Genomic DNA, 26,370 nt, shown 5'->3' with positions numbered 1-26,370 from the left:
GTGTTTCTTTATCTGAAGAGCTGGCTAGCAGACCCTAATGGAGGCAGTGAAGGAGAAGAACACATTCGAGGCCTCATGGCTGAAGCTAGAAAAATTGCAGAAATGTGTGATGACCCCAAAGAGAGAGATGATATTTTGAGGTCTCTGGGAGAAATTTCTGCTCTGACTGCTAAACTGTCAGACCTCCGGAAACAGTACGTGTTATCATTAACTGATCTAATATGCCTTTTTTGGTTTGTTTGTTTGCTTGCAGTGCCAGAGCATTGTTTCTGTGTAAATTCCATTGCTTTAGAGTTGTCGTGACTCTACTTATAGAAGTTGGGTACTATAAACACTCTGCCGATTTTTTTTGGTCCCCCTTAATTCCTGGAATTCTGTTGCCTGAATAAAAGCAGAGCATTGTGCTCCCAGAAGCCTCCAGGATGGGTCATTTTCCTCTAAAGCAAGGCACAAGTATTTTATTCAGCCCAAAAGTGAACTTTTAAAAAAAGTGTGAAGAGGCTTGGTTTCCAGACCTGCCAAAGATGCACACCCATGCTTTATAGTCTGCCCTCTGATTTCATCAATTACTGTTGTTTCTGTCTTGCATTTGCTTTCCATCAATAGGCCCCTGTGGGTAGGAGAGAATCAGTGGAGATATTCACAACAGAGGCTTCTCTTTTTTTTCTGATAATAATGGGAACAGTAGTTTTTGGGGAAGAGATTTCAGACATCATTCTCTGCACTTGGGATATGGCATCCCAGGATGAGTTGGATGAAATCTTGACAGTTTGCAGTAACAAATAAGGTATGCTTCTAGTGTCATAGTGGACTCTGCCCCTTTAAATGTGTCAGATGTGGTCATTAGTAATGTTACTGCACAGCTGTTGTGAGTGATCAAATCAAAAGCAAACCTTCAATTGGGCTCCCACCCCTATTCATTCATTCATTCATTCATTCATTCATTCATTCATTCATTCATTCATTCATATTGATTGATTGATTGATTGATTGATTGATTGATTGATTGATTGATTGATTGATTGATTGATTGATTGATTGTCTCCTATTATGTGCTTTCCCCAAACATGGTGGTGCTAAGATTCCATTGGAATCCCGTTCACTATTAAGAAGCTGTTCAGGGCTTCATAGTCACGAAGTTGTTAGGTTATAGGATTGGAGTCTTTAATTACTAAAACTCACTGCCCCCAGTGAGATTGTCCGAGCAGCAGCTATTCTAAGTAGTTTATTCCCTCTCCTGCACCCAATGACTTCCTGGAGATGCAAGTGATTCCACAGGAGTATTGGGACTTAAGAAGAAGAAATTGGAAAGCTTTCCAAAATTGCTGTGGTTGATGACATTGTCAGCCATATGCAGCATAACTTAGCAGCAACATGATTTCAGCACAGTCTTGTGTTATTAAATATGGTTCATGGGCTTTGTGAAACAAAATTAATGAGAGGTTAGGATTGTAACCAAGTGGTTCCCTTCTATTGCACTTAAATGTTGTCCTTCTTACAGAAAACAATTTAGTTTATCTATTTCACAGGGATTGCTTAATAGTGTTTCTCTTCTCTGCAGTGGGAAAGGAGATTCTCCAGAAGCTCGTGCATTAGCCAAGCAAATAGCTACCTCCCTTCAGAATTTGCAGTCTAAAACCAACAGGGCTGTTGCAAACAGTCGGCCTGTCAAGGCAGCTGTCCACTTGGAAGGCAAAATAGAGCAAGCTCAGAGATGGATAGACAATCCTACAGTTGATGACCGTGGTGTAGGTAAGCCTTTTTGTGTCTCTTCCTAGATTTTTTTAAAAGTATAGTTTAATTTTTAAAAACGCTCAATCGAACATTTGAGTGCAGTAGGTCCAGATACCCAGGTCCTCTTTCTAGCATATACCGCAATTTGACAATGTACCATGTGAAGATATTACTCCACTTTTCTGTTCTGCATCCCTCCTCATTCAGCTTCATTGGATGACCCCAGCTTCTACTGTTAGGTCAAGGGAGAAAAAAACCTTACATTTTTCACTTGCTCCATGTCCTACATAATTTCATTTACCTTGCTCATGTCCCCTTTGCTTTTTTTCTAAACTAAAAAATCCCAACTGTTGCAGTGGGAGTTGCCAGTTAAGCATTAAGCCACAGTTGTGGGGGTCCTATAAGAAATTTGCTTAAATAAATATGAGTATGAAACAAATTATATCTTGAAATATCTATAGCCACATATTTCAAAGAGACCGGAATGTTCCTCACTTGCATTTATTGATGCACTGTGTAACATCCTACCCTTTCTACTTCCCTTCCTCATTGCTATGCCTCCATTGCTTTTAAGGAGCAGGTTTGGAAGGAACTGATAGTAATCTAGACTTTAGGTATTGCAGCTAAGAAATAACTCTCTTCATCAAGTTACAGGAAGTAAGGTCAGCTTGCTGTGTTTTACTTGGACCAGGGAATGTCAGGAGCCAAGTTCACTTGAGACACAACTCAGTGCTGTATATCTGGACTGACGCAAGGAGAGCCAGACATATTGCTTGAGTGGCTGCTGCTGAGAGTGATTCCAACATGAAGGCACCTGTTCTGCCATAAATATACAGTGGTGCCTCACATAACGTTTTTAATTGGTTCAAAAAAAAACCTTATGCGAAAAAAACTTTATGCGAAACACCATTTCCCATAGGAATGCATTGGAAACCGGTTAATCCGTTCCAATAGGCACGGATTGGCGTCCTTAAGCGAAAAAACCCATAGGAAACATTGTTAAACGATACAATGTTTCCTCCATTGGAATGTATTGAAGCTGACTCAATACATTTCAATGGCTTTGCGAAGTCAATTTTTGCAAATTTAAGTGTGTCATAAAAGGGTCAAAAATGGTTTTAAATGCTTGGATTAGCTTCTGCACCCTCTAAAACGGATGCAAAAGTTAATTTGGCTTTGATCTGACTTTTTGTTAATTTATGCTGAATTTTTTCTCCCCAACTTTTGACAGCTGTCAAAATCTGACAGCTCCATTGTTTCCTATGGGGAGAAAAAAATGCACAAAAAATTAACGAAAAGTCAGATCAACGCCAAATTAAGTATGCACACATTTTAGAAGGTGCACTAACGATTCCAAGCATTTAAAACCGTTTTTCAACATTTTAAGACACTTTTGTAATTGAAAAAATGAACATCGTTAAGTGAAGCAGGGGACCTAAAACTAAAAACGTTAAGCGAAGCATGGTCCCAAAATCGCTATGTGAAAATCGCCCATAGGGAAAAACGTTATACGAAGCACAATCTGACTCTGAAAAAATAAACGTTAAGCGAAAAAAACGTTAAACGAAGCAAATGTTATGCGAGGCACCACTGTAATAGAAACCGTTTATGACTCGGCTAGACTAGAAAAACAACTGTAGAACTACTGTTATTATCAAGATACAACTGGAACTTTAACTGATAAGTGTTATAGTGTAGTGGCTGAGAGCACAGATGACAATCTTGATGGTTTAGGGTCAAGTCTCACATCACCAGAGCCCTACTAGGTGGTCCTAGGAAAAACATGTTTTGCTCACTCTATGCACCACTCCATCTGCAATATGGGAAAATAATAATGGTTTACACAGCAAGATTATTGTAAGGATCACTGAGGTTGTATATGTGAAACACTCTTGAGAAAACACTCTATAGATAGTGATTTTGTATGTTTACGGTTTTGTTACTGTTATCCCTCAATGGTGTTAACCATGCTTTGAATTTTTTTGGATGGTAAATCTGGAGATCTGTTTGTCATAGCTCATGAATAAAGCAAGCTGAATAACATTTGATGCAGGCCAGGCTGCAATCCGGGGACTGGTGGCTGAAGGTCGCCGCCTTGCCAACGTCATGATGGGACCTTACCGTCAAGACCTGCTTGCCAAATGTGACCGTGTAGAGCAGCTGGCTGCCCAGTTAGCAGACTTGGCAGCGAGAGGTGAAGGAGAATCGCCACAAGCCAGAGCAGTTGCTGCACAGCTGCAGGACTCATTGAAGGTAAAGAGGAGGAGTTCTCCCTGTTGAATAAAGGGCTACCTGTCAATATGCAGAACTAGCTGAACAGAAGGACCCTCATTAATAATATTGCAGCAACTTCTATAACTACAGCAGGCCACGGGCATAATAGCTTTGACTCCAGTCTTACATCCTTTGTTGTTGTGCCACCCCTCTCTTAATTTTAATTTGCTCACATTCTTCTACTTGCCTCCAACCACTGGCTCCTGGCCACTTCCTAGTTCAGGTCCACCTTGCTCCAAATCTAGGGCAAGTGACACCTTCATCCTTCAAAAGCAGAGGTAGAAAAAGTCAAGAGGACACCTGGCACTCCTTGACAGGTTTGTGTATACAAAGCTAATCCGGTTCAGTGTTGATCTCTCCCATCAATAGCTACCTCTTGTTACTTTTTTAGCCTTCGTTTTAAAAGAACTTCTGTTCTTTTCTGATACTTTCTCTGTAGTGTTGTAGATTGGGAATATAAACTGGAATGGCCCATGCAGCTGAATGATGCTGCACGAGTAACTGTGGGAAAGAAACATATGTAACAACTGACTTCATCACCATCACAGTCTTCCTCAGTTCATTGGCTATGGTCTTATGAGGTGACCATGGAGGGTGTGCTATGAGCAGAGGATGCACATAGGATGCTGCAGCTATCATAGATAATATCCATTCCAGTCATCACCATTTCAGTGTCTGAAGTTAGGTTGAAACCCCCCCCCCCACTTCCTTAAAATTGCCCTTAATGTGTTCTTTAGCTTCAGTTTCATGGCTGAACATGATTCAAAACTGGCTTATCTATTTCCATACCCAGAATTCTGCTTTCAAATCATGAATTGTCATACCATATTGATAAAAGAATTCTCATGTGTTATTTCCTAATTTATGTTCAGGATCTTAAATCAAGGATGCAAGAAGCGATGACTCAGGAGGTATCTGATGTGTTTAGTGACACAACAACTCCAATCAAACTCTTGGCAGTAGCTGCCACTGCTCCTCCAGATGCACCCAACAGAGATGAGGTAAACCTGTGTCTAGTGATTTCCTATATTCAGCAGCAGACAACACTGCATTTTGGTGTTATTTTAACTCTCATCTGTGTGTATTGCTTTTATATAATGAGGAACCAAAAAGCACTTTTAACATAGCAAAGAATGTAGGTTAACAAGTTTATTTAGCTACCATAATTACAATCCAATTTACGGATGCATGAAGTGTAATTGTAGAGGTTCAGGCATATTTGCACATTGAACATGGTTGGCATGAGATCACAACAAGTTGGATGCAGAGGGGTGATGTAATAACACTTTTTAAATACTTGAAAGGCTGTCATACAGAGGAGGAGCAGGATCGGTTCTCCATCATCCCAGAGTGCAGGAAACACAACAGTAGACTCAAGTTACAGGGATACGGATTTCAGTTGAATATCAGGAAAAACTTCCTAACTTTTAGAGGAATACGACAGTGAAACCATTTCCCTTGAGAGGTGTTGAGTGCTCCAACAGTGGAGTCATTCAGGATAAACGTAGACAACCACCTGTCAGATATTCTTTGATTTGTATCTCTGCATCAAGCAGGGGGTTGGATTTGATGGCCTTATAGGCCCCTTCCTACGTCACTGTTCTGATTATGCATCCGTCAGTCTTGAGAGACTATGGTAATGTGCTCTGTATGGAGGACTTGGAACAGCATCTAGTGTGGCTGAGAAGGCCAATTCGAGAGTGACAATCCCTTCCACAATCAAGAGAAATAAAATCTATCCCCTGTCCAGCTCCCTGATTTTGATGGTTTCAGCACTGCCTCTTTGCCTCGGCCTGCTGGACAAGGGTCTCTTCAAAATGGGAGAGGCCATGCTGCACTGCCTGCCTCCAGGCTGAATGCTCAGATGTCAAGGTTTCCCATCTGTTGAGGTCCATTCCCAAGGCCTTCAGATCCCGCTTGCAAATATCCTTGTATCGCAGTTGGGGTCTCCCTCTGGGGCAGTTTCCCTGCACTAATTCTCCATACAGGAGATCTTTTGGAATCCGATCATCAGCCATTCTCACGACATGCCCAAGCCAATGTAGGCATTGCTGTTTCAATAATGTATACATCCTAAAAATTCCAGCTCATTCTAGGACTACTTTTTTCTATGATTCTGTGAAACGGTGTTATTGTCATTGGGCCAAAGTAGTGAAAGGTACATGTTTTAAGAACTCTGTAGATGATATTGTTTTATATGTAATTAGATTGATCTGGAATTCAGATTGAAGCATGCCAGGGACCATAAACTTTGGCTTGCAAATCAAACAAGTCAAAATACATAACTCTCATGGATTGCTCCTGACTTATCCCTGAAAAGGAAATTACTGTTGGGATGCACCGGACCCACTAAAGGGCCACCTGCACTCAGTCAGAAAGTTCAACGGGCCACTTACCTACCACCTTTGTGCTGGGGCAAGTCCCAAGACCTCAACAGTGCGTAGTGTAAGCCCTTTGAACAAGTCTGACCTTAAAAGAACACTTTACTCTTAACCAGTACTTTGCAAGTACAGATACATTGGCTTTGTGATTCCTTAGAACTCACTAAAGCTCAGTTAGGGAGGACTCTTAAAAGATAGCTAGTTTGTGGCCCTCTCCACCTCCTGGATTTAGCTAGACCCTGCTGTTCAAGAGACCAGTTGTGAACGGGGTCGTTTCCCACCAAGGGCGGCCCCTCTGAAGGCGCAGCAATAAGCGTAGGAGGCTGATTGGTAACTTGAACAGTTTCCTTTTTATTTAACAAACTTTCTCATTCTACAGCTTTGAACGGGTCTGTCAAGCTTAGTTCAGGCAAAACTTTATAACTTTTAACTCTCAATTCTGGCGTCGTCCACGCACTTCTTACATCGGGGCTGGCCCAAACCTCTTGCGATCCGTCATCGGCCTCAGTGGTGTGGTCCTGACCGCACATATAGTCCCACAACAGGGATGCCTTGCCCAGTCCCCCTCGCGCGGCTGCTGTTGTACCAAAAAGGGACTGGGATGAATCACCCTCCGTTCCCCCAAGGTAGTTGCGGGGGTAGACGACCACTGTCCATTCTAGAGCATTCAGTTCTCCCTCTCCAACTCTCTTCCCTTCCGGATCCGGCAACAATCCCCCTTTGGTGCGAAGGTTGGGAAACTCCTTCAGTAGCCCAGCCAAACTCTCCAGTTCTATCATAGGCTCTGTCTGTACCGCCTTTTCCACCTTCTCCCCTGGTGGTTCTACCGTTATCTGAAAAGCCCGCGCATTCCCCCCTCACTTAGGACCTCCTCCCATGTGATTAAATCTTGCTCTGCCCCCTCTTCATCAGCCAGGCAGACCTCTAACGCCTGTCTCTCTGTCCTTCGGTCTCAGTCTCTACTAGAAACTCCCTCCACACAGCCACGGTCCTCTTCGGGCGCCGGCACCTGGGAGGACGGCACACTAGCTGCTTCCTGCTCACACCAGTCCTTTGGTAGGATATTTATAATTAATTTTTATTAGAAAAATAGAATTTCATTAGAAATCAGTTTATATTGCACAAGCTTTAGCATCAAGAACATATTCAAAGGCCATTGCAGTTAAATAAAATAACTTTCCCATTAAAAATAATAAACACTAATAAGCAAACCAAGGTGGGCCCCACCTCCTTCCTTCTCTTTTACTTACATTTTCTCTCAATCAAGTTTATTTATCTCCCATCATCATGGAATCAAAATGTAGATCAGAACAACAACGAATCATTGAACCACTTTCACATAACCCATTGTTCATTTTCTACCTTCTCTAACTCCTTCCTCCTTCTTGACACTTCTAGCTGTTAACCAATTAGCCTCAAGAGGCTGTACCACCTTCCTCCTCCCTTTATTCCCATGAGGGTCCAGATGCTGTTTATCTCTTCTCCAATTAGCTTGGAATGTTGAGTCTTCCACGGGCCTCTCAATTTGGCCTTCATAACTAGCTCGAACCAGGCTGTAACGGTCTTCAGAAAAACGCTCTCATGGCAAACACATTCCAATATCTTTCAAATCATCTTCACACAGAACCTGTCTGACTCCATTTTACATTTCTCTGACTACATATCCCATCATCATGACAATCATATTTTTCTGTGTATAATACGCCCCCATGTATAAGACATCCCCCCCCACTTTTTTAATCCAGAATTTCTTTCTTATTAAGAAAGTGGATGGGGAAGGCAGGGATCAAAGTGTTTGATTCCTGCTTTTCCCCTCCACTTTTTTTGTAAAGAAAGTGCTTTTCCCCTCCACTTTCTTCAGAAGAAAGTGGAGGGGGAAAACAGGAATCATCAAAGTGATTCATCAAAGCGATTCCTGCTTTCAAAGTGCCTTGATTCCTGCTTTCCCCCTTCACTTTTTGCGAAGAAAGTGGAAGGGGGAAAGCACTTTCCTCGTAAGAAAGTGCTTTCTTGTGAGGAAACTGGAGGGAGAAAGCACTTTTCCTCACAAGAAAGCGCTTGCTTTTCTTGCAAGAAAGTGCTTTCTTGTGAGGAAAGTGGAGGGGGAAAGCACTTTCCTCGCAAAGCACGTTGATGATTCCTCCTTTCCCCCTCCACTTTCTAGTGAGGAAAGTGCTTTCTCCCTCCAATTTCATCAGAAGAATGGAAGGGTGGTGCTGGAGGTGCTGTGCACACCTGGGAAGTACAGTACAAGTTTCAGGGTGATGACTACCCACTTCCTCTGCTTGAAGCTCAAGAAGAGGGCTGAAATTGATCTCTCTTGTGCTGAATGTTAGAGGCATTCCCAGAAGATTTGGAAGCAAAAGACAACATGTTTTGCAAACCCGTTAATTGCCCTCTTGAATCAGTATGAGGGATACAAAGTTGTCCTTAAGGTTGTGATGCCCCTGTTATTCCACTGTGAAATCCAGCATTACCATGACAGGTGCAAGGAATGTATTTGTGGATCTCAAATTTCTGATAAAGGCTGAGTGAGCTTCGAAGGGCTTCCCCTCCCCATGCTGCTGTGCCATATGGCCATGTGTTGCTCTGGAGAAGCAGGAGGGTAAGGAAAGACAAGTGAGCTTCACGCTCTAAAGAGGCAAAGAGAGCTGAGGCAAATAAGAAAGAAGCAGCTGAAAAAGCTGTGGTGAATGTTGAGGTGGGCAGGTCTAACTCATTTAATTGTTTAAGCCAGTGATGCTTGTAGAGCTAAGCCTGAACTGTCCTGGTTGTTTCTGTTAAGGGGAAAATATGTAATATTTTAGGATTTGCCCAAGTTCCCAAATTTGTAAATCAAGCCAGAATTTTGGCTTGGATTGCTAGTCCAGGGGATGTACTCTGCTTGATGTGTGTGTGAACCGAGTACACGGGAAAGTGTAATGATCTAAAGTGACAAGAATGCTCTGTTGGCATTGACCTGTTTGCATATATAGTTGAAAGAGGTACACATGTGAATCGGCAGCTAGTGCTAGCAAGAGGAATTTATGCTATGCTAATTAATTACCGTACTTTTCCGTGTATAAGACGCCCCATGTATAAGACACCCCCCCCCACTTTTCTAACCCAAAATTAAGAAATCTAAGTGGGGCATGGCAAATGTAGGGTAAAAAGGATCAAAGTGCTGCAGGATGGCTTTGATCCCTGCTTTCTACCTTTGTGCTAAGCCCCGCGTGGCTTAGCAAAAGGAGGGGGAAAGGGATCAAAGCAGTTCCATGACTGCACAGTCATTTTGACCCCTTTCCCCCTTATATAGCCATGGAATTGCTTTGATCCTTCCCTCCTCCTTTTGCTAAGCCCCATGGGACTTAGCAAGGAGAGGGGAAAGCAGGGATCAAAGCGATCCTGCAACACTTTGATCCCTGCTTTCCTTTTGCTAACGCTTAGCAAGTGGAGCGGAAAGCAGGGATAAAAGCCCTGCAGGATCACTTTGATTCCTGCTTTCCCCTCCACTTGTTTTTTTTTCCTCAGCTTACTTCCGTGTATAAGACGACCCTCAATTTCTAGTCTAAAGATTTTAGACGAAAGTATATTCTTATACAGGGGAAAATATTTTTATTTATTTATTTATTTATTTATTTATTTATTTATTTATTTATTTATTTATTTATTTATTTATTTATTTATTTATTTATTTATTTATTTATTGGACGTACAATACCGCCCCATAGCGCTACAAGCACTCTCCGGGCGGTTTACAATTTTAATTATGCAGGCTACACATTGCCCCCCCCAGCAAGCTGGGTACTCATTTTACCAACCTTGGATGGATGGAAGGCTGAGTCAACCTTGAGCCGGCTACCTGGGATTTGAACCCCAGGTTGTGAGCACAGTTTTAGCTGCAGTACAGCATTTTAACCACTGTGCCACGAGGCTAATACGGTAATTAATTTTTTTAATATGCTACAGTTTAGCCCTTTCAGTTAAATCCAGTTTTTGTAATAAAAGCACCATTGCTTCATTTGGGTTTAGGTGTATGGGTTAGGGATCCAACCTCTGGAAATCCTGATTTCACTTTTTAAAGTATTTTAAAGTATTCATTTAAAGCAGTTATTTCTTGCTCATCTCTCAGGTATTTGATGAAAGAGCAACCAACTTCGAAAACCATGCTGCCCGACTTGGTGCCACTGCAGAAAAAGCAGCTGCTGTTGGAACCGCCAATAAGAGTACAGTGGAAGGCATACAAGCGACTGTGAAGTCAGCAAGAGACCTCACACCTCAGGTCTCTCTCTCTCTCCCCCCTCACCTCTCCATTGCAAAGGCCTATAGATATTTGTGTTCTTTTACAAGTGTGGTCAGTTTTGGATATACAGTATATCATATCTGTTTCCTCTGATGGAAGGTGTTGCAGGTATTGGTAGCTTAAGAGCCAGTTTGCTGGATCCAGACCAAGCTCTGTCCACTGAAGCATTCTGTTGCCAAAGTGGTCAGCTTTTAGGAATTCCAACAAGCAGAGTGTTAAAGGAATGTGCTTTTCCCATATCTGGTATGCTGTTTTCATCTTTGGAGATTTTATTTATTTAGCATTCTAGTTAAACCATCTAAATGCAATGGAAGATACGTATTTCCAAAATTAAAAGTGTCAACTGTTTTTTTAACATACATCTCTATATGATGCCTTTAGCTTAGACTGAAGCAGGTAATGACATGGGGCCAAGATACAGATGTGAATGAGAAGAAAAGTTTAAGACTAAAGCATTAACTTTGGAACAGATTAGGGCGAGACTGTACTTTGACTACATGCCCAGGAGCACAAGTCTGAGACTGAGGAATTGACCAGTTTCTAAATTTTTATGGTAACTCTGTTATCCTAAGATGGCCCTACTGTGCCTCTCAAAAGCACAGCAGGATCTTTAAAAAATATAGGCACATGTGAGCTTCATCCACTAAATCAGAGGTGTGTTTGTAGATACCTGAGGGATCATAATTAGGCTCTTTGTTTTAGCACTCCAGCATAGCACGACTTCCATCTAATTTGATCTCTTTATCTTGGCAGGTAGTATCTGCTGCTCGGATCCTTCTAAGGAACCCTGGAAATCAAGCTGCATATGAGCACTTTGAGACCATGAAGAACCAGTGGATTGATAATGTGGAAAAAATGACAGGTAAAATATACAACATAAGCACTGAGCAGACGTCTCTAGGGAAAGGATTTGGAAGCTAGGTGATTTTCAATGAGCTGTCATCTGTGTTTTCATCTCAAATGCCTCTTGGTACAGCTGCCAAATTATAGTCATGCCATTTGGACCTTTATTTCAATCACCAGCGCAGAAGAATCATGCCTATATTTGAATGCATTTTGTATTTTGCTAAGAAGAAATGGAGCATATCCTTTTATACATTAAAGTCCCTCTATGCTTCTATGTAGTAACGGGTTGTTTTACTGTAAAACTAGTTTACTAGAATTCTAGTCTTCTACTCCCTGCAATATGAAAACGTATTCATAACTATATCCATGCCCAATATCTGCTTGGAGATTGCTTACATGCAAAGTTCAAGTTGTGAGAATAACTATTTGATAAAGTTTTGGTTGTGTGCCAGTTGTGCCAGCATCTTGCCAAATAGCTGCAGCTGCTTCTGTGACATTAGTTCCATCCATGGTGCAACCCAAGAGGATGATGGCCAAAATAAGTAAACAAATTGATGTTTAACAGTATTTTAGAATTTGAGGGGTTGCAAATCCTCTGGTGGCAACAGGAGAAGGACAGATGAGAAGAGCCAAATGTCTCAAGGATTAAAATTCTGCCCAGCCAGGCTATATTTTGCCATATTAACAAAACTCCAACCAGCTTGGTGCTGAACAGCATGGAGTATGAAGTAGATGCAAGGGAGATGTCCGTCTCAAGTGCTGCTGTTCATAGCCCTGGATATAATGGGATGTAACATGCCAACTTCTCCCTCCAGGTCTTGTCGACGAAGCAATCGATACCAAGTCTTTGCTGGATGCCTCCGAGGAAGCCATTAAGAAAGACTTGGACAAATGCAAAGTGGCCATGGCAAACATTCAACCACAGATGCTGGTCGCAGGGGCCACCAGCATTGCCCGGCGTGCAAATCGGATTCTGTTGGTAGCAAAGAAGGAAGTGGAAAACTCAGAGGATCCGAAATTCCGCGAAGCTGTGAAAGCTGCCTCTGATGACCTGAGCAAAACCATCTCACCCATGGTGATGGATGCGAAAGCTGTGGCGGGCAACATTTCTGATCCTGGTAAGCAGGAAATCTGCTTTACCCATTTGCTCAGTTAATGAGGAGATGGGCTGAAGAGAAGACAAATGGACTGATACAAGGGGATGCAAGAGGAATTTCAGTTCTTAGATTAAATGCAATGAAAAGGGACATTGGTCACTTTAATCTTGTGAACGTCCTTGCACTTTCTTAACATTTATCTCACAGCTTCTTGCCTCACTTCTTAGCTGGTCTTTTATTACTCTGACCAGAAAATGCTTGCTTTGTAACATAGCAGATGTTGGGGCTTGGAAAGTGTGGCATTTGGCTTGGTGTTGTGTCTTTCCAGGTTTCAGCCTGACCGACTTGCACTCTTCAGTCTGTCATAACAGTACAAGAGGTAGTCCGTTTGAAGGTGGGGAATGCTAGTTGGTACTAACCGTTTCTACTCAGTGAAAAATACTTCAGCCTAAAATTCAGTAGTAGTCACCACAAGAAATTTTTTTTTTCAAGATTTTTTTTAAAATTTTTGACCTGTTGAATGATGCTGCTGCATGGGTAAGGTGATACTTGTGTAACTCTTATTGACTTTATGTAAAAATATCTAGGACATTTTCACTGGATCAAAATAAAGGCCTTTTCCCTTCCCTTTTCCAGGTTTGCAGAAGAACTTCCTGGATTCTGGGTACAGGATTCTCGGAGCTGTGGCCAAAGTCCGAGAAGCTTTCCAGCCCCAGGAACCTGACTTCCCTCCTCCTCCCCCTGACCTTGACCAACTTCATGTAAGTCCTACATCACTGTCTTAGTTAAGTGGATTTGCTGCTGAAGGAGAGGGAGAACATGCAGGAATTTGACTGGACTGGTTTCAATTAAAAAAATGTATATAAAGGAGATTCCTCCAATAATTGTTAATCAAATGGTAATTTTATAGGATATTTAAAGGAATAAGCCATATTCCTAAGTGAGTATTTTGAGCATCATCATTTTGCTAAATGTTGGAACAGTGATCCGCTTGAATTTGAAGTGTGTCCAATGAAAGCAAGGAAAATCCCATTGTGTGGGTTGCTGTACATCTGGCAGTGGTACTGCTGTGCTGGTGTGATGGAATCCATTTCCTATTCTTTCTTAGCTCACTGATGAATTTGCTCCTCCAAAACCACCTCTGCCAGAGGGTGAGGTTCCTCCTCCCCGACCTCCTCCTCCAGAGGAAAAAGATGAAGAGTTCCCGGAACAGAAGGCTGGCGAGGTGCTGAACCAGCCCATGATGATGGCTGCTAGGCAGCTCCATGATGAAGCCAGGAAGTGGTCCAGCAAGGTAAGAAGTGTTGATGTCACCTGAGGGTTAATCATTAACTTGCTGCTTCTCTGTTAACTCAAGACTATATTTTGTGATCAGTCCAAACCTTATATAAGGTAGCATCACTTCCATACAGAATAATGCAAGCCAAAAAAAGGGTGTGTGGGTCTAGAAACAACTAAAGGACTTAAAAGGTTTTATTTGGCACAGGCTGTATGTTGGACTAGATCTGATGAACTAGTCAACAAAACTTTATGTCAGCTATAACTGGTGAATCTTTAAAGTTGCTACTAGATACTTAGTCTGCTGAAATAACAACAAAAAACACAGCTACTCCTTGGAGGTATTGGAAGAAGGTTCAAGTAGCAGTGCCACTTTATTTATTGTGAGAGATGATTCAATAATAGATTCAAAGTGTTGGTTAGACGAATGAAGAAATGTGACAAAGCTGTGACCAGATCTGGATGCTGAAAAGACTATTTTTAGTCCCAGAAGTTATTATGGATCTTCGATAGCCTTTTGTTCTCAGCAGTGGAATTGTTGTCATCGTCACTGGTCTGGTATTTTCTACCGGTAATTCATTTGTTCTTAATGTGTTTGTCTAATACTAATGGTGCAATTTAAGGTATAAAAGTACTGATGTGCTGCCATATTAGTGTAACATTTTGTAATACAATAATGATACAAAAATACCATGTATGTCAGAACAAGAGTAAGCCGATTGGGGAGATATGTGAGAAAAGAATGATCTCTATGCAGTAAACTGAGAAAATACAAAGCTTTATTCCACGAGAGCATTTTTCAATGACGCTTGGTGGTGGTGCAAGTTAGAAAAATGGAGCCCTAGAATTGTCTTGATGCTTTCTGGGGCAAACTGTAGCCTGCTTAGGGACTTTGGCCTCCATTCTGGGCCGTTTTCCACAAACCTTGTGCTGCTGTGATGAAAAAACAGAAGAGTAGACACAGGAATGTGATGCCTAGAGTGGCATTGGTTTGCTGGCAGCCCAGTGCACATGAGCTCTAGCTATAGAGACTGTTGCCCAGAGCAACACAGGAATGACACCTTAGGTCAGGGTGTACAACTGCTTTTTCTGCTCAAGGACATTTCTCAACAGTAGACTGAGCAGAAGCCAGTCATGGACCCAAATAAGGCCAAAAGTACTACAATTTTCGACTCCCTCTCTCTTTGTCATCCCTTGTTCTCCTTCTCTTCCTTCTTACCTCATGGATTGCTGGAAAAAGGGACTGGTCACTGTAATGAAGTAATGAACTGATCCCATCCATAAGGTTTTTGAAAAGAATCCAAGAGCTGAATGAGATCAGGCTGATTGCTGCCAATTACTCGCCCCTGTTTCAGTTGTTAGAGTGAGCATACACCTGCTAGCCTTTTTGCCAGCCTTTTTTTTTTGCATTACATTATGTTGTGGTGGAAAAAAGGTGTAGGAGGCTGCACAATGGGATGGCAACCAGAGCGAATGCTTTTTCCTTTTGCCTCAGTGCACTGACAGGTGTGGCTGGTGTGTGTCTGTGTGTGTGTGTGTGTGTGTGTGTGTGTGTGTGAGAGAGAGAGAGAGAACAAGAATGGGGAGGTGAGTGATGGATTACTGATGCATATGTTTGTGTGTATGGGTTGTGGGTGCACTTATGTTTGCAAGAGAAAGAAAATGCAGGAAGAGATAGGGAGATGATGGGGCCATCCTGATCTGTTTTGGATTTGCTCCTTCCTACCACCAGCCTCAGCCCTTTTCAACACAGTATAATGGTCCCCTCAATATGGCATCAAAAAGGGTGTCCTACTCTCATTGTTGTGCTTTGAAAATGGGGTAGTGTATCCATAAAACATAACACTCTCCTCCTCCCTTTGTATTTCATGTGTCTGCTATAAGGTTGGTTCTTTAGATGTAACTCTGGATAGAAATTCTAATCTGATTAAGAAGATCATGGAAGTTTTTAATATTCCTTCCAATGTTTTAGTCCTTGTTAAATGGAACTTCAAAAACTTCATTTTTAAAAGACCATAGTTGTTTGAAAACCATCATGATTCATGGATTTCATGCCCTGTGCAAGAAGTCCTTCACATATAGCTAGACATTGTATTAGCAACTGTTACTCAAAACGAAGTTGGGAAACCTCACTGTTCTTGTTTCTTTTGCTTAATGTCTTCTGACATTAAGAATGTACGTAAATGCTTACTGGTTGAAGTGCTCTTGCCTAGTTATGCTGGTGTAACAAGCTTCTGGAGATGAATTGCATTCAGTTAAGAAATCATTGTAGACATCCTCTATGGTGTGACTCAGCATGTAGCTTGATAATGACTATGGTATTCCTTGTTAACATTTTTGGTGTAATTTTTAGCAACGCAAAACGGAATTCAGGCTATACTAGTAAGAGTAGAATTTCCTGAAGAAAACAATCCTGAAATAAATACGTACCAGTGAATCTCAGTATTGTGCTTATGAAGATTAGATGTCTGTGGGAAACAATACAATTAAAATACTGATTTTAAATCTTTCACTATACGTGTCAAAATTCGTATCATCAAGATGTTAAAAGTGAATTTGTAATATTAGGTAAATGAATGAAAACCAGAAGTAGAAGAAAACTGATGACTTGACTGCAGCCCATGGTTAATTGTGCTCAGGGGGACAGTTTCTGCAATGCCCCCCATCCAAAACATGGTTGTCACAGAAATAAAGGAGTTGGTCTTGTAAAACCTAAAGAAAACAGATAGTTAACAAAGGAATCTTGCTTTCTTAACAAGGTAGGAAAAACTTTCCTTTTGAAGCTCCTGGTATAATTGGAATAAATTTTTCCGTAGCTTGTGTCAGCCACTGGGTCTGACAGGTACAAGTGCGTACACCAAGGGGCTATGAAAAGGGAGGTGTGCTTTGTGCAGATCTCAAAACTATGGTTTCATTTGTACAATCCTCTCTTTAATGCTCTTGCGTCGACCTTATGAAATGGTTTCAATTGTACAAATGCTTCTTAATGCTCTTTACTTTTTCTTTTCTTCCTGAAGTCTTTGTTGAACGGTGAACTGACGGTTTTGTCTCCTTCACTTGCTTTCCCCGTCCAGTGTTTACCTTTGCTGGGTTGTAGACAACATCACGTTTGGCTGTGGTGCACTCACAGATAATGAGGGAAGAGTCAATCAGTGTGCTCTGAAAAACTCTGCAGAATTTGGAAACGTGTAGAATTCTTCACACGGCAGTGTAGAATAAGTAGCACTAAAGATCTTATAAAGATGGTACAGTTATTTTTAGTTATTGGATAGAGTTTGGTTTGACCACTCAGTATAGGGGACCTCAGTGTACAGTCAATTCAAATGAGCCAAGAAACAAGATTTTTTAAATGGATTTATTCGACATACTTAGCAAACCCATATACATCTTCATCTTCAGGCTCTTCTCACAGACGTTCTCCACCTATGTTTATGTTTTAAAATAACATTAAAGGGAATGGTTATGTTGGGAGAGAGCGTTCCTCAGTGGTAATAAGCTCTTTCCTGTTATTGCTTTGTAACTTAGCATATGGTGCAGGTGGCTAAAAGAAGGAGTTGGCCACTTGGCGCTTGTTAACAGGCATGGCCATCAAAAGCTGCACCAGATTTATTTGGGAGCATGCCAGTATAGTATTTATTGAAATGGTTAACACCCAACTCGGGAAGAGGGAGCCAGGAACATATGAAAAATTCCGAAAGTTAACACAAGGACAGAGACCGTTCATGAAAAAAATGAATTTATGACAGTTGTGTTGGTCTGGTTGCATTGTTAGGTTACTGATAAATGTGGAGTTTGTTTGCCAATACTTCCTCTCTTTTCCCTCTGAAATGGTTCGATTCCATGGAGTTTGGCTACAATAATACTGAGCTGTTGTGTTTTTAGATGCTTCCATTCCACAGGATGTGAACCAGGATGCTGAAGCAAATGACTCAAAATCCTTATTTGGATTTTTGTAGGACAACATTGTGGCAAAACAATCTGGCTCCATCTCATTAACCTTCTGCTAACAGAAACATTCAGATTAGCTTTGTTGCCTGCCATTAACATCTCTCTCTCTCTCTCTCTCTGATGATTAACATGCTGATAATATCCTTTAATAAGCAGGCTTTCCTCTAATATCCATCATCCCTTTCCCTTTTTCTGCTTTCCCTCCCTTTCTGCATTGTGTTTTGCTCTTAATAACTTGCCTTTTTCATTGCTGGCCCAAGACATCTTGGTGCCTGAGGGAGAGAATCCAAATGGCATCTTTCTCCCATCTTTCTTCATTACCCTAATGAACATGGAGCACAATTTGCTAGTAGGTTTTCCTGTGCCTAACCTCGTTAAAATGAACAGGAGCTCTTGTAGATGAGAGAGCAATGCACGGTCATGTGCTGCTTCCCTTCGTTTTAGCGAGGTGTCTGCAGGATCGGTGCCCGGTGCTCTGTCACTCACACCTTTGCCAGCACCCACCACTTGCCTCTGAGTTGGCTGCTTTAGCTTGTCTTGTGGTAGGTCCTCCTGTGACCTTGACATCTCTCCAGGGAACAGAAAGCAGCACCTGGCGCTCCTATTCCCTGGCAGCTTCCTAGGCACTTGATCCACAGCATTAAAGCTTTCATCTTGCATCTCTAAGTAATCTTCATGTGTTTTGCTTGCTTTGGTTTTTCCTCCCGCTGATGCTATTGTCTTGCCAGAAGAGAATGTTGCCATGAAATATGAGACATTTAGAAATGTGTATCAGTTTGTTTTCTGAAACATTGCTCTTCTCTCCCTGAAAGGTGTTGCAGATTTTCAGAGGCAGTGTTTTCCCCCTGGAATGATGTTCACCCTGCTCCTCCAAATCCTCCCGTTGCCTACTAGAACAAGACATTTACTAAACCAGGCTCAGTTCTTGCTTTTTGATCAGATTCCTGCTTTTTTTGTGCTAACTCTCCCTGTTTCTTCATCCTCCTTGCTCCCTGCACCTGCAAAGCCTGATGTGACTGATGAGGTTAAGGAAGCCCCTGAGGCTGATATAGATGTAGATCAGGAGGAGGAGGAGGAGGAAGCAGATGTTGAATTCACTCTCCCCTCTGACATTGAAGATGATTACGAGCCTGAGCTGCTGTTAATGCCTACCAACCAACCTGTTAACCAGCCCATTCTGGCCGCTGCTCAGTCTCTGCACCGGGAAGCCACCAAGTGGTCTAGTAAGGTACTTCCTCCATTTTCCCCCCTGGCGACTGATCCGCGTTGCATCCAGCCATTTTGGAACGTTGACACATTTGCATCACTCTTGATCCGTGCCGGGTCCCATTGCCTTTTCTTTTTCCTTCTTTTTTTTTTTGAATTGGAATGAATTCAGATTTGTCTGCATTTCATTGTTGAGGATTGAGAGTGGCTTCACAAGTTCTGTTAGGCCTGTCAGCGGCCAGGCTAAAGCTTCATTTGGCTCATCACCTTCTGCCCTGACCCTCCTTCTTTTAATGAGGCTCCCTTTTCCTGTGGTCTTTTGCCTCACCTGTCTCTTCAATGGCAGTGGTTATCGAAAAGGAAAGAGAAAACAAAAATGAACAGTTCTGACTACCTGTGAAGCCATGGTTGACAGTCTCTCAGTAACTTCCAGAGTATAAGACAGTCGTTTTTCGTCATTCCCAAAGTCATTTAACACGCATCGTTGTGCTTTCTGCCTCTCTTTATCAACAGCTTCCACTAAAATATCAGAGGGACAAGGAATGGCTTTGTATGGCGGTGTTGCCAAGGAGTTGGATCTGCTGATGTGCACCTGGCTGTATTGTTAAAGGCTGGCTGTTGTGAGAAGACTTTTGTTGAGAGGCTATGCTGAATGTGTTCGTTTCTAAGTTCAGACTTTGGTGTGTGGTGGGGGTTATATGCGTGTCTCACTGTTGTGTTAATGGAAATCTCTGACCAGTGTCTCATTCAGAAGTTGGCTTGGTAGCACTAAACACAAGTGTTAGTTTGCAAAGCTGTTGGATCACTTTTTCACTTTTGGTACTGCATGCTGCAAAAAGTTTGTGGCTGTGCAGCTATTAAGATTTACGTTGCGTACATGTGTAGGAAAGCTTGAATCAAATCAGATTTTTTTACTTTCTTTCTTGCCTCTCCAGATACTGTGTATCATCTAGATCTGGTCTTGGGTACAATATCCCAGTTAGATTTCCCCAGGTGCAAATTAAAATGAAGTATAATCCAGTGCTAGGTTCTTCTGTGCAGGTCCCACTGAAATGGAGGAGAAAACTTCCCTTTGTATCAAGTGGAACTTTAGTGCCTGAAAACATGCCACTGCACTGGGCCTCTTAGATTAGATCTCTCTCTCCCTCCCTCTCCCTTCCTCCCTTTAATGGCATGCAAAATGCAGTTGCTGACACTTGACTCCTATTGCAATTGCCTCTGTCATCTGAGCTGCTTTATTCCCTCTTTAGGAATCAGTTGAGAAAATGCTTGACCTGGTCCTTCCTGTCCGTGGGAGCTGGCATACTGCTCTTAAGAGTTGCTTGACATACTGCTTAGCAGCAAACACACGTTTGCCATCTTCACTTGGCAGGCACAGGGTGACAATATATAATGTGTATAGTGGCACATTCATGCTTGCCCTGCATCTATTATATTTGTCCACCTGTCTGTATGCATACAGTATTTTCTGTGTACCGGTTAAAAATAATGTTCTGAACAGGCCTTAGTGGTCCTGAGATGTGGCTCTTGAGAAATTTTGTGTCTCCACAACCTCTGGTCACTTGCATACAAATAAAGCTTGGAAGTATGTCTCTGAGGAGCATGAGCACAACTATCGCTGGCATGCAAAGTAATCTCTTAATTGCATGCAAGCGATTATACCTCGGACACGCTTTCTACTTTCACCTGTGAGGTCAACGTGGCATATTAACTCAGCATTTTACCCAAAAATTCAAAACAAATGGTATCATTATTAAAAATCTAGAGATGAATTTACATTGACCCTGTTGATGCTAACTTGTTTCGAAGAGAGCAGGAATGCACAGTAAAGGAGAGGTGCAGTTCCCCTACACTTAGACCAGCCCCGTTGGAGGATTGCCCTCCGCACTCCACAACCCCCACAGCCCCCCACCCCATCTGTTTCCTGCCAACTTCGTACAGTTTTTCCCTCCTGCTTACTCTCCCAGAGGTCCTCATATAGGTGCCCTTTTCGGTGCTAGGAGGGGAGATGGAGGGATCCCACTCCTGGAAGCAAAGAGGACTGCTGGTGTGACCCAAGTTAGTCTCACATGTCGTTCTCAAGGCTGAAAATGTTGTGTGCATTCCTGAATTAGAGGGTGAATTAGTGCCAGTGGCTGGAATACAGCTGAATAATTACATTGCTATCAGTCCATCAGTATAAATGTCAGTGGCGACTTGCCACTAGTTAAGATATGGCTCTTCATTTTTCCTGTTGCGCACCAAGTTATGTGACTGATTATAGACTCAAGATGGCAGATGTGAATAATAGGATTTTGGCCAATATATGTAATCCCTTGTTAAATAAACTGCTTTCAGAACAGGGACTGATTAAGATTGGATTAAAAATTCAAAGCTTAATTTGTTTGCTGCATTTGGGCATCATGAAAAACCATGACTTATTGTGATGGGAGCAAGTCACAAAGAGCATTTGGCTTGTGTGCTTCCCAACTGCAAGGAGAAGATAGAGAGCTTTTACTTGGATTAACCAGAGCTTGCTGCCAAATGGTTGGAATCTGACCAATCCTAACTGTAGTTTGCCTGAAACAAGCCAGTTTCAACAAAGCATGGTTTATCGTGATAGCTGAATGTACACAATACCTTTTCTCAGGGAAGAACAGTTTTGTTTGAAGAGGAAAGACAGGGTGGTGATTCTTCTAATTAGGCGGTTGAAAGAAATGAAAGATGAAAAAAATCTTACTCAGTATAAATAAATTATGTGTATTGATTAGCCAATTACAGTGGTGCCCCGCATAGCGATGTTAATCCGTTCCAGATTAATCGTCGCTATGCAAAAACATCGCTAAACGGATCGAAAAACCCCATAGGAACGCATTAAACTTAGTTTAATGTGTTCCTATGGGGCGCAAAAAACCCTGTTCAGCGAAGTTCCTCCATAGCGCCACCTTTTTCGTGCCCTCGGTAAGTGAGGGCAGGGTGCGAAAACACTTGCGGCGGCCATTTTCGGCACTTGGCGGCCATTTTGGAACTGCTGATCAGCTATTCTGTAAACATCGCAATGCAAAGATCGGTAAGCGAAACACTGATCATCACAATGCGAGTTTTTGCCTATCTAAACGTCGCAATGCGACCGCAAAAGCAATCGCAAAAGCGACATCGCTATGCGGATTCATCGTTAAACGGTGCGCGCGTTAAGCGAGGCACCACTGTAATGGATGCAATCTGCAGATGTTTGCATATGAAAAAGAATGATTGTGAGGACTCCTTTTCGTTGTGTTTCAGTGATGTGTGCACATTCTGCCACAAGTCCCATCCCAGAAGAGGCTTTCCATTTGACCCAAAAGGAGGAATGCCAATTCTGAGATGCCTTCTTCCTCTCTCTCTTTTTCTTTCCAAAATCCAGTGTTAGAAATAATCAACAGTTAAGAAAATCCCTTCCCAGTACTGTATTACCTTTTGGTCAAATTGACCAAATAAATAGAATGTTGCAACATTCACCTTTTCAAGACACCTTTTAAATACAGAGCAACAGTATAACTCATCAGTTTCCGTCCAGTTTGGATGCCCCATGTCCATTCCTATTTGCTGCTAAAATGTTCGCCACTGTTAACAGGATGCTTTAATCATTGTTTAAGGCATCTTCATGCACCCTTCTTGGAATGATAGACTCCTAAATGATAAAAGGTTACAATGTCTGAACTTGGTCACTTTCACTTCAGCAACAAAACTAACACTCTGTGTGTCCACAACAGCTGTTTTTTTCCTGGCCGAAGCTTGATTTCACGGAATTTGGGGAAAGAAAATATCTCACCGCTGGCCGTTGTGCAAAGATCTTCCATGCTCTTTGTGGAGCGATGACTGCACTGCATCGAACATCTCACTTCCTTGAGGGCTTGCTTACAGAATGTGGGTAACTGCTTGGGCAGATGCCTTGGTCCCAAGCTTTTATAACTGTTCCTGTTTTCTTTCAGGGCAATGATATAATTGCTGCTGCCAAGCGGATGGCCCTTCTGATGGCTGAGATGTCACGCTTGGTAAGAGGCGGTAGTGGGAATAAACGAGCGCTCATCCAGTGTGCCAAGGATATAGCGAAAGCTTCAGATGAAGTAACAAGATTGGCCAAGGAGGTGGCAAAACAATGCACTGACAAGCGCATCAGAACAAACCTGTTGCAGGTAGGTGGTGAAGGAGACACGGGACTCTGGATTGCCATTGATCCATTTCAGGTGGTGATCAGTCTCGGGTCTCATGCTCACCAAGAGTACTTTGTTCAGTCCTGCGTGCCATAGCTTTAAAAAAAATGGACAAGCTGGAACATGTCCACAGAATGATGGCCAAGATACTGAAGGGTCTGGAAAGCAGGGCCTGTGAGGAATGGTTAAGGGAATTAGACACGTTTTACTTTGGAGAAGAGAAGATTTAAAGGTTTATATGCTAGTTATCTTTATACAGTGGTGCCTCGCTAGACAGTTACCCCGCATGACAGTTTTTTCGCTAGACATTGACTTTTTGCGATCGCTATAGTGATTTGCAAAACAGTCATTCCTATAGGGGAATTTCGCTGAACAATGTTTGGTCCCTGCTTCACAATTTTCGCTAGACAATGATTTTGACAGCTCCTTCCGCGCTCGCAAAATGGGTGTTTTCAGGACCTAAGCTTCGCAAGACAGCTATTTAAACAGCTGATCGGCAGTTCGCAAAGCGGGTTTCCTGTGGCTGATCTTCGCTAGACAGCGATGATTCTTCCCAATTGGAACGCATTAAACAGGTTTCAATGCATTCCAATGGGGAAATGCTTTTCGCTGGACAATGATTTCGCTAAACAGAGATTTCAGTGGAACGGATTATCATCGTATAGTGAGGTGCAACTGTATAGCTATGTGAAGGGCTGCCAGACGGAAGGTGGCGCAAGCTTGTTTTCTATTGCTTTGAAACACACGACCTGAACCCATACATTTAGATAACAAGAAAGGAGATTCCATTTAAACATTAGAAAGAATGTCCTGATGAAGAGAGCAGGTCAGTAGTGGAACAGACTGCACTGGAAGGTTGTAGACTGTCTTGTCATTGGAGGCTTTAAACAGAGGTTGGATAATGATTTTTCAAGGATGCATTAGCTTGAATTTCGTGCCTCAACAAAGGCTGGAATAGATGGAACAGATGACCCTTGGTATTCCTTCTAGCCCTGCCATTCTGTGTATAAGTAGAGGCATGTAAGAACAAACCACCTCCTCAGGCAGCCTTTTAATAACCATGATTGAATCCCTGGATGCAGTTCTCTCCCCCCCCACTAAGTCTATTAAAAGTTTAAGACCCTTTTAATAGATTTTAAATTATTGTTGCACATTTAATTGTTTCTAACTTAATTTATTGTTACTTTCTTTAACAATGTGAGCTGCCTTGGATCCTCTCACGAGGAGAAAGGTGTCCCACAAAGGACACAGTCAGCGAAATCAAATGATACAAATCTGTAGAGCAGGGTTTGTGACAGAAAATTTGAAATGGGGAGATCCTTTCATAAAGTTAATTCCAGTACAGTCCACAGGTTTTTGAGAAAATGGATGTCAGACACTTTTTTTTCCTGCCACTGAAGTATGCTGCTCCTTTTTTTTTCTCCAGAGAAAAATCATGGCTGCCTTGAGATGAGTGGTCCTGTTCATAAGGAAAATTAATCATGTCCTGTTTATGCTCACAACTTTGCTATTTTTAAATAGGCTCTTGGGAGGGATCATGTGCCTGAAGAGCAATGACAGAATTATATTTAGAAGGAAGCCCAGTTGATTCTTTGACCAGGCTTTGTATTCTCTTTTTTTACACAGGTCTGTGAACGCATCCCAACCATAAGTACCCAGCTGAAAATCCTCTCTACTGTCAAAGCGACCATGTTGGGCCGGACTAATATCAGCGATGAGGAGTCTGAACAGGTAACATTCCTGAGTGGGGGGGTTGGTGGGATATGGGTGGGGACTTTGGCCGAACAAATTTCTCTCTTGCAGGAAGATGGGAAATGTTCTCTAACAGCAGTGCCTCCTTTTGGCTCTTGTGAAAAGCTGAAGGCAGTTCTTTGACTTTGATTGGGCAGTCATTAAAAAGAGGGGCTCATGGGTATGCTCATTGGCCAGGACGTCCTGAATCAAATGTACTGAATGATTCCCCGCCCCCATCCCACCTCCCAAGTCTTTTTTGAAAAAAAGGGAAAGACCCAACCTTCCAAATCAAACTCTAGAGAAAACCCACATCTTTAGCAGGTCTTATAGGAGGCATGTGGCCCGCCTGCTGTTGCATTCACTACCCAGACCTGTCTGTCCTTGTCAGAGAGCTGGGGCCAGGATTGCTTTTGGTTGAGGGCACAATCAGTGGGAAATTGCTTTTTTTTCTTTTTATTTTTTTTCTGGCTGGGCAGTGTGCCATAACCAATTATAGTTTATGATATAAAGGCTAATCGAGCTTGGTTTAATAAGGCAATAACATTTTCAGCTGGTGTTCAATGTTATTCGCTAGCACCCCCTGGTGGGTTAAAAAAAGTACTTTGGAAGTGGCCAGTTCCCTCACCCCTACTCCAGAATGCACCAGATTTGTTGTTGGTTTTCATGTGAATGAAAGGGGGTGCTATTTAAATCATGTCTTGCTATCTTTTGTGGTAGTCAGTGACCTTGAACTTCTCTTTTTATTGTTTCTATCAGATTGTGGTGCAGAATGCAGTGGCCAGACTCCTTACTGGAGTGAGAAAACACCAACATATTTCTCCTTTTCTGGCCATGCTGCACTGGCTGCCCATCTGTTTCCGCATTGAATTCAAAGTTCTAATGCTTACCTATAAGGCCCTAAATGGTTTAGGACCTCGATACTTGGAGGAGCGCCTGCTCCCACCAAGATCTACTCGTTTCACCCACATGAGCCAGGAGGTGAGGCTGAGGAGCCTGACGCCGAAGGAGGCCCGGAGGGAAAAGACTCGAAGCCGGGCCTTCTCGGCGATGGCTCCTCTCCTTTGGAACAACCTTCCTCCGAAGATTTGCAAGGCCCCTACGCTGGGTACTTTCAAATGCCAGCTGAAAACATGGATGTACATCCAGGCCTTCCCTCCTATCAACTACTGATTTCTTTTGCTTTGCCATTTATTATTTATTTATTCCTGCACTATTTGTTATTGTTGTATGCTAATGTTTTTTAATTGTTTTGATATTCTGTAAGCCACTCAGAGTGGTAGAATACACCAGATGGGTGGGATATAAATCGAACAAACAAACAAACAAACAAATAAATAGATAGATAGATAGATTGATTGATTGATTGATTTCCCATCAGAAAAAAGATGTTGAGATGGCCACTGGTGTTAAAAAGGGAC

At 42.3% G+C, this 26,370-nt stretch overlaps 1 protein-coding gene across 3 annotated transcripts in view; it reads left to right on the top strand.

Moving 5' to 3' along the window:
* VCL (vinculin) overlaps positions 1-26,370 on the top strand; it is a 94,514-nt gene that overhangs the window by 64,956 nt on the left and 3,188 nt on the right. For 2 of the 3 annotated variants that reach the window (XM_072994979.2, XM_072994980.2), the window contains 11 exons: positions 19-194; positions 1,562-1,752; positions 3,788-3,987; positions 4,881-5,009; positions 10,501-10,650; positions 11,425-11,533; positions 12,333-12,635; positions 13,251-13,375; positions 13,723-13,908; positions 22,997-23,200; positions 24,845-24,949. In XM_072994979.2, coding sequence (XP_072851080.1) covers positions 19-194; positions 1,562-1,752; positions 3,788-3,987; positions 4,881-5,009; positions 10,501-10,650; positions 11,425-11,533; positions 12,333-12,635; positions 13,251-13,375; positions 13,723-13,908; positions 22,997-23,200; positions 24,845-24,949 — 1,878 coding nt within the window. Of the gene's footprint in view, positions 1-18; positions 195-1,561; positions 1,753-3,787; positions 3,988-4,880; positions 5,010-10,500; positions 10,651-11,424; positions 11,534-12,332; positions 12,636-13,250; positions 13,376-13,722; positions 13,909-18,846; positions 19,069-22,996; positions 23,201-24,844; positions 24,950-26,370 lie in introns of all 3 variants that reach the window. The other variant, XM_072994981.2, reaches the window with a different exon arrangement.

The sequence above is a fragment of the Pogona vitticeps genome, chromosome 3 (assembly GCF_051106095.1).
Source record: "Pogona vitticeps strain Pit_001003342236 chromosome 3, PviZW2.1, whole genome shotgun sequence".
NCBI lineage: Eukaryota > Metazoa > Chordata > Lepidosauria > Squamata > Agamidae > Pogona > Pogona vitticeps.
Note: the sequence above shows the minus strand (reverse complement) of the source record. Positions and strands in the feature narration are given on the sequence as shown.